The 21,092-nt window shown below is 39.8% G+C and overlaps 1 protein-coding gene across 3 annotated transcripts in view; it reads left to right on the top strand.

Annotated features, from left to right (window-relative positions):
- LOC124720113 (peroxisomal carnitine O-octanoyltransferase) overlaps nt 1-21,092 on the top strand; it is a 245,074-nt gene that overhangs the window by 169,837 nt on the left and 54,145 nt on the right. For all 3 annotated transcript variants that reach the window (XM_047245407.1, XM_047245409.1, XM_047245408.1), the window contains exon 10: nt 16,943-17,066. In XM_047245407.1, coding sequence (XP_047101363.1) covers nt 16,943-17,066 — 124 coding nt within the window. The remainder of the gene's footprint in view (nt 1-16,942; nt 17,067-21,092) is intronic.

Here is a 21,092-nt window from a genome sequence, read left to right on the forward strand (position 1 = left end):
TTAGTCTGAAATTTTTGAATGTGTTCCAGTCATTAAGTTTCTTCTATGCTTTAGCTTTTGTCTCTCTTGTGTCTGTGTCCATTGTTTTCTTTGATGGGACTCAGGGTTTTTCTCAAAATCTTTCTTTCTTGAACCTCATGTATCTCAATTAGGCCTTTCCTATTTGTTGTAAGAATCTCTGCTCCATATAGAGCCTCTGGTATAATAACAGTCCAATACTGTCTAATTTTGGCATTTAAGGATATCAATCTCTTATTGTAGATGCCTTTAGTCAGTTTGCAGGCCATTTCCATTTTGTTGATGCCTGATGCAAAGACTTCTCCTTTGATAGGTTTGACTTTATCCACTCACCAAGGTGTGTAAAATTTTCTGGCTGCTTAATTTTTCTTTGCCTGCCCTCCAGTTCTCTTGGTGCCGATTTTACGTTCGTCATAAAGTACATCTTCTCAAAGGAAATTTGGAGGCCACCCTACACTGCCTGTGTCTTCAGTCAGTTTAACTGTTTGGCTGCCATATATATGGAGTCTGAAAAAATTGCTAGATTATCCACAAAGGCTAGACAGTTGATTGTGAGATTCATATACTTTTAGCCTAGCCTTACCACATTTTCTACCCATGAATTGTTCATTTCTTTCTTCCTGTCTTGAACAACCTTTTCTAAAACACAGTTGAAGATCAGAGGTGATAGTCCGTCTCCTTGTCTCACCCCTGTCCTGATTTCAAAGGCATCAGACATATGTCCTCTGAAGCTCACTTTGTAGGTGGTGTTGGTTAGGGTTTGCTGGATAACTACGTGTGAAATCTTATGGGACTTAACTGCTAAGGTCATCAGTCCCTAAGCTTACACACTACTTAACCCAAATTATCGTAAGGACAAGCACACACACCCATGCCCGAGGGAGGATTCGAACCTCTGCCGGGACCAGCTGCGCAGTCCATGACTGCAGCGCCTTAGACCGCTTGGCTAATCCCAAGCGGCGATAACTACTTTTGCCGGCTGGTGTGGCCGTGCGGTTCTAAGCGCTTCAGTCTGGACCGCTACGGTCGCAGGTTCGAATCCTGCCTCGAGCATGGATGTATGTGATGTCCTTAGGTTAGTGAGGTTTAAGTAGTTCTAAGTTCTAGGGGACTGATGACCTCAGATGTTAAGTCCCATAGTGCTCAGAGCCATTTGAACCATTTGATAACTACTTTTGTCTAATTATTTAAGCCAAACTCTTCAAGGACTTGCAGTAGAGTGGTTCGATCCACTGAATCGTACGCCTTCCTGAAATTGATGGAGGTCACCACAAATTCCTTGCTTGTGAGTTTCAGATATGAAAGGATAGGACTGCAGATCCATAATCTACTCAGTATCTACATCTACATGACTACTCTGCAATTCACATTTAAGTGCTTGGCAGAGGGTTCCTCGAACCACAATCATACTATCTCTCTACCATTCCACTCCTGAACAGCGCGCAGGAAAAAATGAATACTTAAACCTTTCTGTTCGAGCTCTGATTTCTCTTATTTTATTTTGATGATCCAACCTACCTATGTAGGTTTGGCTCAACAAAATATTTTCGCATTCGGAAGAGAAAGTTGGTGACTGAAATTTTGTAAATAGATCTCGCCGTGACGAAAAGTCTTTGCTTTAATCCCAACTCGCGTATCATATCTGCCACACTCTCTCCCCTATTACATGATAATACAAAACGAGCTGCCCTTTTTTGCACCCTTTCGATGTCCTACATCAATCCTACGTGGTAAGGGTCCCACACCGTGCAGCAATATTCAACAGAGGACGAATGAGTGTAGTGTAAGCTGTCTCTTTATTGGACTTGTTGCATCTTCTAAGTGTCCTGCCAATGAAACGCAACCTTTGGCTTGCCTTCCCAACAATATTATCTATGTGGTCTTTCCAACTGAAGTTGTTCGTAATTTTAACACTCAGGTACTTAGTTGAATTGACAGCCTTGAGAATTGTACTATTTATCGAGTAATCGAATTCCAATGGATTTCTTTTGGAACTCATGTGGATCAGCTCACACTTTTCGTTATTTAGCATACATAATCATCTGTTGCTGGAACCTCCTCGGTATAACCCTAATTCTGGATCAGTGTGTTGTTCTGCTTATTCTGCAGAGCTTTTGTAGGGAAGAGAGATACCACGGTGGTTGTTTTTGTCTGTTCAGTCTCCATTCCTATGTAGTGGATGAGAGGTCCATCCACTTGGAAGCTCTTCACTTTCCCAAATACCTTCAATAATTGCAACAAGTTTATCAATCATCTTAGCCCCTTGCCTGCTTCCACAGTTCAGTGATTATCTGACCCTCATCTGGCATCTTGTTGTCCTTCAGTGCCTCGATAATCTTTTCAATTTCTTCCTTCACAGGTAGAGACGAATCTGGGTGGACATTTGGATTGTTTTCATAAATCAACACAGTCTCTGGAACCTCACTGTTGAGGAGACCTTCAGTATAACTTGCTAGAATCTGGCAATTATCTTTGTCACTGTGGGCCAATCAGCCTCTGGAATCTTTGAACTGTAGACTCGGCACTTTGTTCAGATTTTGCTCAAAGGTTTTGTAGACGTTACCATATTTACTCAAATCTAAGCCGCACTTTTTTTCCGGTTTTTGTAATCCAAAAAACCGCCTGTGGCTTAGAATCGAGTGCAAAGCGGAAGTTCTGAAAAATGTTGGTAGGTGCCGCCACAACTAACTTCTGTCGTCGAATATATGTAGCGCTACATAGGCATGCTTTGCAGGCACAAAGATAAATACTGGCACCAAAACCTCTGCGTCAGTAAATAAATTTAAAAAAAAGGTGGAAGACAAGCTTTTTTTCTCTGCCCTGAGTTTCGACCACTGCATTTTCATACATCATCCAACAAAGGAAATACAAATTTCGTATTGTTCATCTTCGAATGTAGGAGAATTTCAATGTACTACAAAAATCCGACTGCCAAGACTGTTTTGGATGTCTGTCAATGTGGCCAATTCTGCGTTCTGAATTTTTCCCTACCTGTGAGAAGAGATGGTTGCTAATTGGAACTTTTATGAATTGTGAATTACATGCAGTCTTCTTTTCAGCATAATAATAATACGAATATAAACATTTTGCCATGTATTCTTTCATGTTTGCTGTTATCTCATTTAAATCCTATCTGCCTAATAAACTACGAAACTAGAGTGAGACAACAGCAAACGGGAAGAATATACATATCATGTCATGTTTATATTCGTATTATTCTTACGCTTAATAATGATACAGTCAGAAATGGAGCATGGCAATTGATTAGATTTTTAAATCTAAGATGACTCTAATTTCTGTGCAGAATGTAGTGTACTAAAGCGGCGTCTGCAAAGATTTTCAAACGGAGAAAAATTTTCGCTAAACTCTCGTTCAGAACATCTTCTATCATACGCAGTCTATTATTTGGTTCTTGTTGATCATTATCAAAGAAAGCAGCAGTGTAAGTAACAACAAATAGCAGTCTCTTGCCATTGTTTCACTAATGAGATGATTCCTCTCTCTTTTTGTTTTTATTGTAAGCGGCGGTAGTGTGCACAAAAGCAAGCCATGCCGCGACAGGCTGTAAACACTCCTTATCAGAATGCGAGAAACAATGGATGACACAGTACAGTAATGCATTTTTAGCTTAGAGTAACATAAACACCTATAACAAAGAGAACGGCACTTATCAGATCAAAGAAAAATAAGCAATCTATTGAAACAAGACGAAGCACGTGAAGAAGAAAGGGTACCGGTACCCGTATAAATACGGACGGAGCGCCTGACGCATGGCAATGGCTACCTGGTAAAGCTTAACTGCTAAGCTTACGACTCGAACCACACTACTGTAGCTGTATTGTCATTCATTCGACCTAAATTGTATCTCATATTACAATGGACCAACTTTGTTTCGATTTGGAGGTGCGGCCTAAAACTTTTCTCTCCCCTTGAATTTCGAGTCTCACATTTCAGGTGCTGCTTAGATCCGGGAAAATTTTTTTTCCTCGATTTCGAGTCTCATTTTTCAGGTGCGGCTCAGATTCGAGTGCGGCTCAAATTCGTGTAAATACAGTAATTGCGTTACTGTTTTGGAAGTCTTACTCGACCTGTACTGACTGATTCTTATGAAACGCACTCTTCATCCAGCGGAATATTTTTTAATGCACATTTTCTAGTATTTAGAAAGTTGGCCCTCTGGTAGTTCCAGTTCTGCCAAGCAACCTGTCTTAGCTGTGCTATGCTGCTACATCTCATTCTTTATCCTAGCAAGTATGCTTTGACAGTTTTGTCAATGGGACGGCCTCCTTAGCTGCTCTGATTATAGCAGCTTGTAGTTCCCAGTTCTTCAGATTTAAAGTTTCCAACTTGTCTCGGCAAATTCTTGGTTGTTCCTTACCTTTCGTATGTCAGACTTATAATTTTTTCTGGGATTACTATTATTGTTGTTGTTTATTAGCTTACTCATTTTACGAGGTAATGATATAATGATAGCAGTTGAAATAACAAGATATCACTAAATTAAATATGTTCTCCAAGAACACAATGAACTGTTCTCCAGGAGTGCAATATAGATGCATCTTCACCAACGTACATACTCCAGAAGTCACCTTAAGCCCGTATTACATGATGATCCGCTGTGAACGGTACTGGTCTAGCACAACAACCATCTAGCGGTAGAACGGGTGAAACTACGAAAATTAGCAGACACAATAAACGCGCGCTAGAATAGATAGCAGTTATAAACTGCCGTCAATCCGCACATGTGCAGTAGGCAGCGACAACTCGCGCATGCGCAGAAGGGTGTAGCACAGTGATTTCTGCTAACGAGTGCCTAATTTCAGATTTTTGTGTTGGGGATTTTTCGCATTGGGGATCTTCTCCATTTTTTTTCTGTAAGCAGGGTTCATAAATGATCTTCTGCATTTTTTTTTCTGTAAGCAGGGGATGTGGGATGTAACACCTATAAAGAAATGAAGAGAAAAGCTGAAAGACGCACAGAATGGAGACAAGCTGCCATTGTAGCTGTTGCAAACCAACGCTTGGATTGACCACTACAGGAGAAGAAAAAGAAGCAGGGTTCATAAATGCAGAAAATAAACTTTTTTTGTAGTAGGCCCTTTTATACTAGCTGTTTGTGGAAGGATTTCTTCTGTTGCTTACTTCATATTCTAGAAAAGAAATGGAGCAATGAGGCGTTAAGCGTCTTAATTCAGGCATACAGCAGGAAAGGTGTACATGTGACTTATAATACGGTACATTGGCAATCGTTTCTTTTTGAGTAATAGGCATATAACAACACACGATGATTTTCGATTTGTATCATAATGCTGTATCTCTTGAATGTTCATGTTTCTTTTGATTGCATCTCTTGTTCATTTCAGGATGTCAGGAAAGAGAAACTGGCTGTGATTGGCCACAAAGTCCTTACAGTTTCGCGCAGTGCGATAAACGAGGACTGGGAAGCTCTGAGTAGCACTTACATACCATATATTCAAAACTTGGAAAAATAACACAAGTATACCTTGAAGTACTGGTCATCTCAGGTGCCGGAAATCGCAGTGCACACTTCCACAACAACTGTGCTATTCTGTGGCTAAAACCCAGGCTCTTAAAAGATTTCCCATTTGCCAGGAAACATAACGTTACAACCAGCCTGCAACATAACAGGGCGTTTACCGCTATTTTATCAGTGATCTTGGCTGGTATGATCACAAAACAATACTTACTTTCGAGAAGGTGAGATAGCCTCCCTCTTGACTGTTTCACACTTTGTAATTCCATCTTCTATCATAGGCAAAAGCTTCCCGAAACAGGCCATGTCCATCCTAACAAAGTTCCGAAATTCTTGCAGATCTTCAGGCCTCAGTTCTTTCATTAACAATGAACATATTCCCCTGCTTCGTACCTTCTTTTCAGTCACAGTCGAACCCAATGACGTCTGACTTTCTGTTTTCGTCACCCTAATCAGAAGATTTACTGTCACTGCCAGGGCAATATCTCCAAAAATAAGTGGATCCTCCATGTGCAATATCCTGTATAAATGTAAATTTCGATATACATACACCTCTGTAACCTAGCGTCATAATATAAAAATGTGGAGTCTGTATTTCAGAACTGTAGCAACCTACGTAAGAGAAAATCAATTACTTAATAAATAATGGTTCAAATGGCTCTGAGCACTATGGGACTTAACTTCTGAGGTCGTCAGTCCCCTAGAACATAGAAGTACATAAACCTAACTAACCTAAGGACATTACACACATCCATGCCCGAGCCAGGATTTGAACCTGCAATCGTAACGGTCACGCGGTTCCAGACTGTAGTGCCTAGAACCGCTCGGCCACTCCGCCTGGCTAAATAATGGTAAAAAACAATTTCTTGTTAAATAAGAATCTTGAGCTCACAGAAATAATATGTATGTATTACGTTTCAGTATATCATACAGTCGCCCTTGAGTTGCGCACAGTAGAACGAACAACTTTAAAAAACATCAGACAGTTTTATTTTCTTTTCACACGTATCGTCTGCTGCTGTGCGTGCGCGCTAGGTATATCCTGTGTGGATGCTGTAACGGGTCGGAAGTGGATCAGTCTGTAGTCAGAGGTATGCACGTTAGGGGCGCTGGTGCATAGGTGTACGGTTTAGGCACATCGTGTAATACGGGCTTTACGGTGCTTAGCGAATACCTTGCACCACTGCTTGTTATTTGCTTTTGTGTTTCACTCCACAAATGAGGCTATGAAAAGCATTTGTCTGTATGGCTCCATAAAAGCTCTAATTTCTCTTACCATATCTTTGTGGCCCTTACGCGTTTTTGCGACAATAGAATCATTCTGCAATCTGCCACAAATGTCACTTCTCTAAATTTTCTCAATTTTGTTTTGCGAAAAGAATGCTGTCATCCCTCCAGGGATTCCCATTTGAGTTCACAAAACACCTCCACAATACGTGTCGATTGACACTGGCATAACTATTACGGCAGAACACCTCTGAATTGCTTTAACCCGACACGATGGTGATCCCAAACATTTGAGCAGTACTGAAGAATTGGTGGCACTAGTGTCGTATACAGAATCCCCTTTATAAATGAGCTACGCTTTCTTAGAAGGCCCCCAATAAGTTTAAGTCGATCTTTCGGCTTCCCTACTACTGAGTTTACGTGCTCGTTCCACCTCATATCATTATGCAGTTTTACGCCTTTGCAATGTTACACACAGATACTTAATGACTGCGACAGTGTCAACTAGCACACCACTGACACTGTATTCGAAAATCACAGGATTGTTTCTCCTAGTCATCTGCATTAATTTACATTTTTCCATACTTGGGACAAGTGGCCATTCATCACATCAGATAGAAATTCCATACAAGCTATTCTGTATCCTCCTACAGTCACCCAACAGTGACACTTCCCCTGTCTGTCATATCATCTATGCTACCATATAAAGAAAAGTCGTAGTTTAATGCCGTCACCAAAAATCATGAAATGTTCTTCACAGATTTTTGCACAATACTCTAGTAAACCTTCAGATGGCGAAGCCTATATTTCTTCTAAACAACAGTGCACTGTTTTTAGCAATGATATCAGGGCATTTAAACCATTAGACAAGTTGTTCTTCTTATACATAGTTTTAAACAAAAAGTGTATACACAGCAATTTGCTGTTTCATTTTATTCCTTGCAGTCAGTGTTAGTTGTATTTCTGGCTTATTGGCCTATGATTACAATACTAGTATGGAATCTGAAATGCCTGCAACTTCATAATCCTACCTCCTTGCAGATTAAAATAATTGAAATACTGTCATTGAAGTTACTATTGTCCCAGATCCATCAGTTCAAGAGGACTCTCCCATACTCCATATACCAATGACCCCAACCGATTTACCCATTCATTTTAAGGGACTTGAAATCCCAATCCATGTTTCCTTTGCAACCCTAATAAACGATGCTCTGACACACACACACACACACACAGAGAGACAGAGAGAGAGAGAGAGAGAGAGAGAGAGAGAGAGCGAGGAGGGGGGAGGGGGGGCAGGTGCACAGAGAGGGGGAGGGGAGAAATGAACATAGAGAGAGGGGGGGGGGATATGAGACAGAGATTATAACATAAATCCAGTGCCCATATGTATTTAGCAATTGTGAAGTTTTGGCATGTTTGCTAGTTTATAATGTAGTAGGACTGTTGATATTTATAAAAATATCAAGAATCTGATACATCAATATTTTGAAAAATATCATTATTTGTCCTCGATATATCAAAAAATATTATCAATATATCGCTGGAAAAAATACTGACGTACTATCAAAATAAATAAATATTGGCTGCACATTGTAAATATACTACCAGTTTTAGAGCTGTATATTTAAGTATTGATTTATTATTAGAGATTTTGTACATTAAAAAGCTAGCAGCCTGCTTATTCCCCTCATAGCAAGGACTGAAAGGAAAACAACGCACATTCACTTGTGGCGATAACCACTTTTTTAACAATGGTAACTGCTATAACCAACAAGTCCACATCACATATCAGATTTCTCTGGAACACTTCATTTCGACTTCCCCGTTTTTTTTTCACTTCTGCAAATGCCAGAAAACTAGCAGTTGTTGTGTCAGAATTGTGCAGTGAAATTAAACGTTGCAGTTTCTGTTGGTAGCACCAATTAAGACAGCATTTTCCCTAACACGTCTCCACCCGCTGCAAAGACCAACCTTGTCATTTAGGAAGTTTGTTGATCAGTTTCAGTAACTGCTTTTGAAGATTGCCGATATGAAGAAGTAGCGCACTAGTTGCATTAAAAATTGTTTTTAATGCAACTGTTGCGCTATTGCTTTACTTCAGATATCTTGTTATTCCCACACATACTTGCTTCACACAGTCAAAGATGAAGACTGGGCATGATGAAAGTTCAACAAGTATTAAGACTCCTTTACACAATGAAAGTAAAATTATGTGCTACTACAGTTTCAAAAGAACAACTTCAAATATTTATAGAAAATTGTGAAAAGAATATAATATAAAATAAAAATATAAAATAAAAATATCTGCACTTGATATCGCCATTTCGATATCGATGTATCAGTGGAGAAAATGTCACCAATATACAGGGTGTCCGAAAAGTCTTTCCCTGATTACATAAATTGAAAACTCAGGCTAGAAGTAGGATACAAATATGAAACTGGTATCTAATTGTTTACAAACTATCAAAGTTTTTTTCACACATCAGTAAACTTCCACATGAGCACCCTCAGTAGCACGTAGTACATCTAGGCGATATTCAATTCCCGTCGACACGTTAGCCAACATCACTGGAGGGATCGATTCAACGACTGTGGTTATCCGTTGCCGCAGGGTTTCAAGATCTGGTACACGTGTTCGGTAGACCTCGTCCTTGACATAACCCCATAAAAAGAAGTCTGATGGAGAGCGTGGAGGCCAAACCGTTGGCCCATCACGACCAATCCATCGCCCACGAAAGGTCGTATCGAGATAAGCACGGATGTCCAAACCACAATGAGGCGGTGCACCCTCTTGCTGAAACAACACTTCGGGGTGATACTGAAGCCGCTGAGGAACAGCATACAGTTGCAACATGTCCAGATACACTGCAGATGTGACGGTAGCCTCAGCGAAGAAGAATGGCCCGATAATTCGATCGTGCAATGACTTTTGGACTGCCTCTAGTACACTCTATGACCTCGCCAGGGTGTTGTGAACCCCAAATGCGCACATTATGGCGATTCACTACTCCACTGACAAAAAAGGTTGCTTTGTCAGAAAAGGCAATTCATCCTAGATAACCGTCATCGTCCTCAATACGTGATAGCATTTCGACGTGTACTGTCATTGGGCAACGAGGCCTGAATGATTTGCACTTTGTATGCACGAAACAATAAATGTTTGTGTAAAATGTCACGGAGAGAGCTTTTTGGCATCTGTAATTCACGTCAGGCCCTGCGCACCGATTTCTTCGGACTTCGCAGAAAAGACTGCCTTACAGCTTCCACCCCGTCTGCTGAGCTTCTCGGTCGACCAGACCTCGAAAGGTCAGCAACCGATCCTGTGTTCTTGAACTTCTCATACCAGGCTTTAATGCTCTTGACATCAGGTGGATTCTTTCCAAATGTTGTCTGGAAGTGTCTCTGCACTGTGGTTGGTGATCGTGTCTCATGGTAGGCCTACCACAGGAACACTGGACTCGCATTCGGGAGGACGACGGTTCAATCCCGCATCCGGCCATCCTTATTTAGGTTTTCCGTGATTTCTCTAAATTGCTCCAGGCAAATGCCGGGATGGTTCCTTTCAAAGGGCACGGCCGACTTCCTTCCCCGTCCTTCCCCAATCCGATGAGACCGATGACCTAGCTGTCTGGTCTCCTCCCTCGAAAACAACCAACCTACCTACCACAGGACACACTGTGCCTTCTCCTGGTTGGTTAACACGGCTTCTTGGGCACTGCACCTCATCCACTACTTATGTACTGCGAACCTAAAACAGAAAAAAACTTTTAGTTGTAAACAATTCGACACAAGTTTAATATTTGTATCTTTCTTCTAACCTGAGTTATCAATTTATGTAATCAGGGAAAGTCTTTTCGGACACCCTGTATAACAATAATTTTTGGAAAAAATATTGATATTTTAATCAACAGCCCTAGTATGCATAGAAGAAGAGCGGTCCTCCTACACGTCCCTGGACACTCCTGATGATGCTCTTGACTCTGATGAACACTCACCGTCCAGGACAGCGTACTGCATTCTATTGCTTAAAGAGTCTTTGAACCACTCACATGTCTGAGAACCTGTTCTATACATTTGGGCTTCATTAATAGCCTGGGATGGGGCACTGTCTCAAGTACTTCCCAAAAATCTAGGAACATGAACTCTGCCTGTTGCCAGTCATCCATAATCTGTGAGAAAAGTGCAAGCTGAGTTTCACACAGGTGGTGCTTTCTAAATCCGTGCCATTTTCAGCTGTAAACAGATTGAAGTATTTTGTGTTCTCTGCACAGTCTATTTTGAGACAATGCTGGTGTCTGATAGTACCACACAAACAATGTGTACAACTTGTGTTCCCACACAGTTTTTACCTCATTCGCCGAGTTCCCGTATTGGGCCATTTTCGCTCATTACAGCTGGTTTGTAAATTATGGTAGTCTGTAAGGAAGGTGGCACGGTTTGCTTTATTGATTACTGTTATGTCAGGCTGGTTACTATAAATTATTATATTGGTTATCATGCTGCAGTTATAGTAACTATTGACATTTCCTTTTTCTACAAATGTTCAGTACCTGTAGTATTGAGGAAGGTCTTCCGCAAAGTAATACTGCTTTTTGAACTTCTAGTGGATTCTTTTGTCAACTTTGTCATGCCTTTTCAGATATTCCGTGTGTGCAAATGTGTTACATGTAGATGTAATGTGTGGTATAGTCTTTAGCACCATCATCATCATATTATTATTATTATTATTATTATTGCTGTTGTTGTTGTTGTTGTTGTTGTTGATCGTCTTACACATTTTTGCACTTAACACAGTGTCTGAACTTCAATGTTACATGTCTGTTCAATTTTTTTCTCATTTCCTTCCTTATTTTCTCTTCCCAAAATCTCTTCATTTTGTGACTGTGTTCTTGTTTCCTATGTTCCATCCATATTTTCCCTGTTTCCTTCCTTTCTTCTGCTTTAGATGTGGTATTCATAATTGTGTTTCTGAATTTGTCACTTTCATTTATCATTTCTCTAGTGATTCTTGCTTGTTTTATGTTGTCTTATAATTCTTAGAGCCAACTAGATTCTTTGGCTGAGATGTTTACTACGTCAGAAATCTTCTTTGTGAGCCTGTTGTTGTTGTTTCTATGTATGTTAGTTGACATTTTCTGCTCGTGTGTGTGTGTGTGTGTGTGTGTGTGTGTGTGTGTGTGTGTGTGTGTGTCTTATTCTTTGGTTGCTCTCTTCAGTCATACACTGCCTATGTGTATTTCATCAAAACTTTTCTGACGATTTTACATTGTCTGTGTCTCTGTGATATCTGATGTTCCAGTTGTGGTAATTTCTAATGTGTATAGTGCTTCTGGTAGTAAAACTGTATTGTAGTGCCTGAGTTTGACCTGTCCTGATATGTTTCTTTTATTCGTAGTGTGACCATGTGAGTTTTTACACTTTCTGAAGTTTTTGTGTTATTCCTGTGTTAGATGTCTTGTTTTAGTCTCTTATTTCTATATATTCTACTTCATACTTTTTCCACACTTAAATTTTTCACATTTTGTGTGCATTCTGTGTGTGTTGGTTTTTTTTATTTTCATGCATTGCCTTTTTTCTTATAATATCTGTAGACTTGTTTTGGCCAATACTTGATGTATGTCTTGCTGTGCTTCTTATCTGTTGTTGGTGAGTATTGTCAGGTCATCTCCAAATGCCAGGCTTTTATGATTATTTTGTTCGCAGATGTTTTTCCTAACTGAATCACTTTCACTCTTTCTTTCCATTGTTTGATAATTTTGTCCAAGACCATGTTGAATAGAAGCACTGAGAGCCCATGTCCTTGTCTGACCTCTGTGTTTATCTCAAATGCTTCTGAGATTTGTCCCATAAATTTTATTTTGAATGTGGTGTCTGTTGTACAGGTGTTGTATTTTCTGTGTCATCATCATCATAATCATCATCATCATTATTATTTCTATTTTTCTCAGACCTTAGGTCTGGTTAAAAATGGAAAGTGACGCGGGCCTTGATCAAGCGTCACTTCCTTTTAACTGTACGGTATATGTTATATTGCATTTAGGAACTTTCGGGTAATTGAACATGTATCAATAATTATGGATTTCTGTAATTGTATATATAAGTTTGGATGTAGCTGTATTGCATTGATGTACTGGTGGATATTGTGTGGTATGGCTCCTGCAGTTGATAGTATAATTGGTATAATGTCAACTTTATCCTGATGCCACATGTCCTTGACTTCCTCAGCCAGTTGGATGTATTTCTCCTGTTTTCTTTTGTATATTTGTTGTATTGGGTATGGATATTTGGATTAGTTGTGTTACTTTCTTCTTTTTATTGGTGAGTATGATGTCAGGTTTGTTATGTGGTGTTGTTTTATCTATTATAATGGTTCTGTTCCAGTATAATTTGTATTCATCATTCTCCAGTACATTTTGTGGTGCATACTTGTACGTGGGAACGTGTTGTTTTATTAGTTTATGTTGTATGGCAAGTTGTTGATGTATTATTTTTGCTACATTGTCATGTTTTCAGGGGTATTCTGGATTTGCTAGTATTGTACATTCGCTTTTGATGTGATCTACTGTTTCTATTTGTTGTTTGCAAAGTCTGCATTTATCTGTTGTGGTATTGGGATATTTACTAATATGCTTGCTGTAATATCTGGTGTTTATTGTTTGATCCTGTATTGCGATCATGATCCTTCCGTCTCACTGTATATATTGCCTTTTCTTAGCCATGTGTTGGATGCGTCTTGATCGATGTGTGGCTGTGTTAGATGATACAGGTGCTTGCCATGTAGTGTTTTCTTTTTCCAATTTACTTTCTTCGTATCTGTTGATGTTATGTGATCTAGAGGGTTGTAGAAGTGGTTATGAAATTGCAGTGGTGTAGCCGATGTATTTATATGAGTGATTGCTTTGTGTATTTTGCTAGTCTCTGCTCGTTCTAGAAAGAATTTTCTTAAATTGTGTACCTGTCCATAATGTAGGTTTTTTATGTCGATAAATCTCCTTCCTACTTCCTTTCTGCCTAATGTGAATCTTTCTGTTGCTGAATGTATGTGATGTATTCTATATTTGTGGCATTGTGATCATGTAAGTGTATTGAGTGCTTCTAGGTCTGTGTTACTCCATTTCACTACTCCAAATGAGTAGGTCAATACTGGTATAGAATAAGTATTTATAGCTTTTGTCTTGTTTCTTGCTGTCAATTCTGTTTTCAGTATTTTTGTCAGTCTTTGTCTATATTTTTCTTTTAGTTCTTCTTTAATATTTGTATTATCTATTCCTATTTTTTGTCTGTATCCTAGATATTTATAGGCATCTGTTTTTTCCATCGCTTCTATGGAGTCACTGTGGTTATTCAATATGTAATCTTCTTGTTTAGTGTGTTTTCCCTTGACTATGCTATTTTTCTCACATTTGTCTGTTCCAAAAGCCATATTTATATCATTGCTGAATACCTCTGTTATCTTTAGTAATTAGTTGAGTTGTTGATTGGTTGCTGCCAGTAGTTTTAGATCATCCATGTATAGCAAATGTGTGATTTTGTGTGGGTATGTTCCAGTAATATTATATCCGTAATTTGTATTATTTAGCATGTTGGATAGTGTGTTCAGAGCAAGACAGAACCAGAAAGGACTTAATGAGTCTCCTTGGTATATTCCACGCTTAATCTGTATTGGTTGTGATGTGATGTTATTAGAGTTTGTTTGGATATTAAGTGCGGTTTTCCAGTTTTTCATAACTATGTTTAGGAACTGTATCAATTTAGGATCTACTTTGTATATTTCCAATATCTGTAGTAACCATGAGTGGGGTACGCTATCAAAAGCTTTTTGGTAATCAATGTATGCGTAGTGTAGTGACCTTTGTTTAGTTTTAGCTCAATATGTCACCTCTGTATCTATTATCAGTTGCTCTTTACATCGTCGTGCTGCTTTGCAGCAGCCTTTTTGTTCTTCATTTATAATTTTGTTCTGTGTTGTATGTGTCACTAATTTCTGTGTAATGACTGAAGTTAATATTTTGTATATTGTTGGTAGGCATGTTATGGGGCGATATTTTGCTGGGTTTGCTGTGTCTGCTTGATCTTTAGGTTTCAGATAAGTTATTCCATGTGTAAGTGTATCAGGGAATGTGTTTGGGTCTGCAATGTAACTGTTAAATAATTTAGTTAGATGTGAATGTGTTGAGGTGAACTTATTTAGCGAGAAATTTGCTATTTTATCTTTTCCAGGGGCTTTCCAATTGTGAGTAGAATTAATTGCTCGGGTGACTTCATGTTGCAAAATTATCACTTGAGGCATTTGTGGTATCATCTTGTATGTATCTATTTCTGCTTGTATCCACCGTGCATGCCTGTTATGTTGTACCGGGTTTGACCATATGTTGCTCCAGAAGTGTTCCATGTTTGTTATGTTCGGTGGATTGTCTATTTTAATGTGTGTGTTATCTATTGTTTGGTAAAATCTCTTTTGGTTTGTGTTGAATGTTTGGTTTTGTTTCCTTCTATTTTCACTTTTTTTGTATCTTCTAAGTCGTTTGGCCAATGCTTGTAATTTCTGCTTCTTTTCATCTAATTGCTCTATTGCTTCTTGTTGTGAGATTTTACCTAACCTTTTTCGTTTTTTGTCTGATATTTCATTTCTTATAAATTGTGTTAGCTGTCCGATGTCTTTTCTCAGTTTTTCTATTCTGATCTGTAGCCTGTCTTGCCATGCTGGTTTTGCGGGTTTCTTCTGTGTGTTGGTTGGTTCTGATCTCTGCCTAGTGTGTATATTTAGTGTAGTGAGTGCTCCTATATAAACCAGTAGTTGTAACTCTTCCATAGTTGTGTTTTCATTTATTTTGTTGTGTATGATTGTGTTGATAGTTGTCATTGTTGTTTCGACTTGTGGGTTATTTGGTGGTCTATGCAAGAATGGTCTAATGTCTGTATTTGTGTCTTTGTATGTCAGCTGAAATTTTTCTTCTACATCTAACATGTGTGTCACTTCGTGTTCTATTTGTGCTTGTTCTGGTGGCTGTCTTAAGATGTCGTTTTCCTCTGATTGTTTAATTGACGCGTTTTGTTCTTTGTTTGTTTTCTCTGGGATGTTTGAGTCGGTTACTATATTTTCTTCTTCTTCTGATTGCACATTATTTTGTTCTAGTATTTGTTGTACTTGTTGTTTGATGTTTTCTAATTCTGACTGGGGTATCCTGTTATTTTTGATTATTACACAGATCTGATCAGCTAGTCGTTGTTCTGTTAAAAATTTTAATTCTGGGTATCTGGTAATAAATGTTGTGTATACTTGAGATCTGTATCCAGTTGTGTTGGTTCCTAGGTTTGTGCTTGGTAATAACAGAACATGAGGTGTTGATTAACTTCATCTGACCATCTCATCCTCTGTCTTTGTTTTCCTTCTAGGGTGGTTGCAGGAAGCATATCCTGCAAAACACCTCTATTTGGATTTAAATCATTTTCCAGTTGGCTAGCAGTGTCGTTACCATTGTGGGCGGGCATAGGGTTCAAGCGTCGTCCCCGACCATGACGGCGATTGTCCGAGGCTTCTTTAGTTCTGTCCTGAACCAAGTAATCACACTAAAAGGGGGGTTAGCCCTATTAGTGGTTTGTTCTTTTCGTCGCCTTTTACGACTGGCATTATTATTATTATTATTATTATTATTATTATTCAGAATGAGATTTTCACTCTGCAGCAGAGTGTTCACCTTAAATTGGGGACCTTTGCCTTTCGCGGGCAAGTGCTCTACCAACTGAGCTACCCAAGCACGACTCACGCCCCGCCCTCACAGGAGAGCTTCTGTAAAGTTTGGATGGTAGGAGACGAGATACTGGCAGAAGTAAACCTGTGAGGGCGGGGAGTGAGTTGTGCTTGGGTAGCTCAAACGGTAGAGTACTTGCCCGCGAAGGGCAAAGGTCCCGAGTTTGAGTCTCGGTCCGGCACACAGTTTTAATCTGCCAGAAAGTTTCATTATTATTATTATTTATCACTCAGTAAGGCATCCTTACTTTGGGTTTATGAAATGGACTATGTGTCTACTCTATAAAGTACATTGAAGCCATGTGTCAGCAGGTGTCTCTGCAACTGATTGATGGCCATCTGCATCTAGAAAGCAACTCTGCCAGTATTACAAGCAGTAAGGGCAGTAACATTGTTGGATTCTTACATGCTGTGTATAATTGGGCACATCTGCCTTTCATTTTTTCCAGAGCTGCACCTGTGTACGAGACAGCTACGACGCGTGCCTACTACAATGGCCGAACGGAAACGGTGCGCTCGTGCACGACGGAGCAACTGGAATGGGTTCGATCGATGCTGAACGGGACCTCCAATGTGAGTGGCGACAGGCTTAGCTGTGGTATACAGACTGGGTTTTGGCACTTGAATTTGCTCAATTGTGTGTGCAGTCTGTGTGCTGTGCTGACAAGTGGCTATACTGTCAGGTGCAGAAAAGCAAGCACAGATGTACAGGGTGTCCATACGTAAAGTTTCAGTTTCAACTGGTTTCAGAATGCTGTAGAAAAAGAGCCACTGCTCAGAATGAAGTCATCTACAGTTAAACTCTGCAAACCACTTCGAGGTGCATGACAGAGGGTACATATCGTTGTACAAGTTATTGGGGTTTTTTCCCATTCCATTCACATATGGAGCATGAGGAGAATGATTGTTTAAATGCCTCTGTGCATGCAGCAGAAACTTTTCTGATCTTGTTCACAGGATATCTATGTGAGCGATATGTCAGGGGTTGTAGTACCGGGTGATCAAAAAGTCAATATAAATTTGAAAACTGAATAAACCACCAAATAATGTAGATGGAGAGGTAAAAATTGACACACATGCTTGTAATGACATGGGGTTTTATTAAAAAAAAAAAAAAAAAAAAAACAAAGTTCACAATATGTCCGACAGATAGCGCTGGACAGCAAAACGTCAGTGACGGCGCATGACAATCGTGTATAAAAGGAGCTGTAATGAGAGAGAGAATCAGATGCGCCAGCAGTCGCAGCGTGTTGACGTTACCTGAAAAGGCGCTTTTAGTGAAGCTGTATTATCAGAATGGGGAATGTGCTAGTTCAGCATTACGATCCTATTGCCATAGGAAGGGGATTCGAACGGGTAAAGGTCTGTTGACAAATGCAGCTGTGGCGAGAATGATTTCAAAGTTCGAAGCCACAGGTTGTTTAGACGATAGACCCCGTAGTGGCCGACCGAGCACAAGGCGTAATGCTGCTGAGACAGTTTAGGAAGAAATGGAGACTGTAGCGGGTTCGTCTATGCACGGGGAAGTCAGCGCTCGTGCAGTCGCACATTGCACCAGCATTCCATACACTACTGTTTGGTTGGCACTGAGGCGTACTCTCTGATGCTATCCGTACTAAATCCGTTGGCATCGTGAACTGTTACCTGGCGATTTAGTGAAGCGGGGAACATTTGCGGTGTGGGCATTTCAAAAGCTGGCGAAAGATGACGATTGGTTGAGTAACGTGTTGTGGACCGATGAAGCTCATTTCACACTCGAGGGTCTGTCAACGCCCACAACTGCAGAATTTGGGCTACGAAAAATCCTAGAACTGTCATGGAAACTCCATTGCATGAAGATAAAGTCACAGTATGGGTTGGATTTACCACATCTACCATGATCGGGCCTTTTTTCTTCGAGGAAATGCGTGATTCTGGTTTTGTAACTGCTACCGTGACGGGTGAGAGGTACGCCGATATGTTACAGAGTCGCATCATCCCCAACCTGGCTGATAAACACCTGCTGGAACTTAAGATGTTTATGCAGGATGGCGCTCCACCCCATATTGGTAGACAGTGAAAGGTCTGAAACTTCCTGGCAGATTAAAACTGTGTGCCCGACCGAGACTCGAACTCGGGACCTTTGCCTTTCGCGGGCAAGTGCTCTACCAACTGAGCTACCGAAGCACGACTCACGCCCGGTAATCACAGCTTTACTTCTGCCAGTACCTCGTCTCCTACTTTCCAAACTTTACAGAAGCTCTCCTGCGAAAGGTCTATTGCATGCATCGTTTGGTGATCGTGTGGTCAGCCGCCACTTCCATCATGCTTGGCTTCCCAGGTCCCCAGACCTCAGTCCGTCCGATTATTGGCTTTGGGGTTACCTGAAGTCGCAAGTGTGTCGTGATCGACCGACATCTCTAGGGATGCTGAAAGACAACATCCGACGCCAATGCCTCACCGTAACTCCAGACATGCTTTGCAGTGCTGTTCACAACATTATTTCTCGACTACAGCTATTGTTGAGGAATGATGGTGGACATATTGAGCATTTCATGTAAAGAACATCATCTTTGCTTTGTCTTACTTTGTTATGCTAATTATTGCTATTCTGATCAGATGAAGTGTCATCTGTCGGACATTTTTTGAACTTTTGTATTTTTTTGGTTCTAATAAAACCCCATGTCACTCCAAGCATGTGTGTCAATTTGTACCTCTCTGTCTACATTATTCTGTGATTTATTCAGTTTTCAAATTTATACTGACTTTCTGATCACCCGGTATTTTTGAGATATAGAATCATCTTGCGTTACACTATTTTCAATGGGAAGTTCGTCAGTATCTTTGGCAACACTCAAAGGCTGTGGAGGTTTTGTAAATGTTATGTGGGATTTTGGTATAGTCCTGTTCTACTCCTTGTTCTTATAGAGCCGGAAACAGAGCTGGGTGACTGATCGCATCAAAGGCCTTTTCAAAGTCTATAAAAGCAAGGAAAGGTGTAGATGGTACTCGTTTCATTATTTCATAGAATGTTTCACTATTTCATAGAATGTTCTAAATGCATAAACACACTTTCCTTTTCTACACTCTGTAAAATTGAAATGTTTCACTTGGTTTTGAATATCTTATCCCATTCTACACTTGGTTCCAGTATACCGTGACGTCCGTTGTGTTGTTGTATTGTAAGGCACCATGTATACTCTTTGTATATGTATACGTGTATGTCGTCATTGTCGTCTCTTCTTTCCCTCGTCGATATCAAAGCATGAGAAATGTTTATGTTAGTGTTTACCTATTTGTTGTCGACAACACACAACTATACAGCCATGGTATCAGCTGATTCCGTAATAGCTAGCTTAATATAGTATAAAGATAGTGGGTTTGAATGCTATATTATTTAAGTGTGATATTATGCCTCACTTAACCTTTGAGACTTTAAAAACCAGCTACTCTTAATCAGGCCCAAAACATGTTTTGTAATGAGCACTTATAATCAAATGCTTTCAAATGTTTATTTTGCACCCACAAATCATCCACACCTCAATGTAGAGTATAAACATGTGCATGAAAAATGGTACACTGTTTCTGTTGATAACCATGTTTGAGCTTTTGGGTTGCTAGGCTACTTCGATCAACAGGACTTATACTGGATTTTGAAATGATCTTTCTATCCAAACTTACGTCCTCCACAATGGCTCATCAAATATTCTACACTTTCGCGATAATTAAGAATTCACATAAATTGCATTTTCGTGAGTTTAAACCAAACCATCGGCAGCGCGAAAGCAGTCTTGATACCGCGACACACTTGCGACACTTACTAGCATTTCACGAAATTGACCTGCATACATCTACAACCAATTTCGAGGTCATAATTTGCCCTACACGATGGCGTGCAGTTGAACTTAGTCAAATCAATTATTTCTGGAATCGTAATCACTGATCTCGACAATGACCGTCAATAAACGTACAATTAACACACTTCTTTTTTTTCCCCTAAGCGTAAATGAATGACGTCACGTCATCTACATAGTTATTAAAATATTATTCCAAATGATCTCAAACATTTATCATCATTATATTTTGACGGTAATCAGAAGAAAAAAAAAGATTTATTATCCGAAAGTAACACACAACAGATCGCAAATCGCACATAACTAAATGACAGCTTTGCATAGCGTCTGGACTTAATCATGCAAAACTATATAAAGAAATCCCCCAAATCTCAATTTCTCCATACCAACTGACAGATACAAATAAGATATCCAAGACCTCATAGATCAGTCCTGACCTGTAATCTTATACCAGGAATTATTGTTAGTTTCTCCTGCCCAGAATCGCATTACTTCTTCCCTAGTGTACATATTCTGCGAGCTGAGTTGCAAGATGACAAAACACAGTCATAGCAGATGGAATAGATTCTTCACAGATAATTATCTTGCTAAGAAATAGTCCAGTAGGAAAGAGAGTGTTGTACTATGTGTACTGCAGGACAGTAAATTCAGTCTCTGTAAATGGGTCTTAACATGACCATTTCGATCTGAACTCAGATAAACCCTTCGATGGCTACTTCTTTCTGAGATTCAGAGTGCCCGTGCATTTACAGGGCTATTACAAATG

Source organism: Schistocerca piceifrons, chromosome 11, assembly GCF_021461385.2.
Source record: "Schistocerca piceifrons isolate TAMUIC-IGC-003096 chromosome 11, iqSchPice1.1, whole genome shotgun sequence".
NCBI lineage: Eukaryota > Metazoa > Arthropoda > Insecta > Orthoptera > Acrididae > Schistocerca > Schistocerca piceifrons.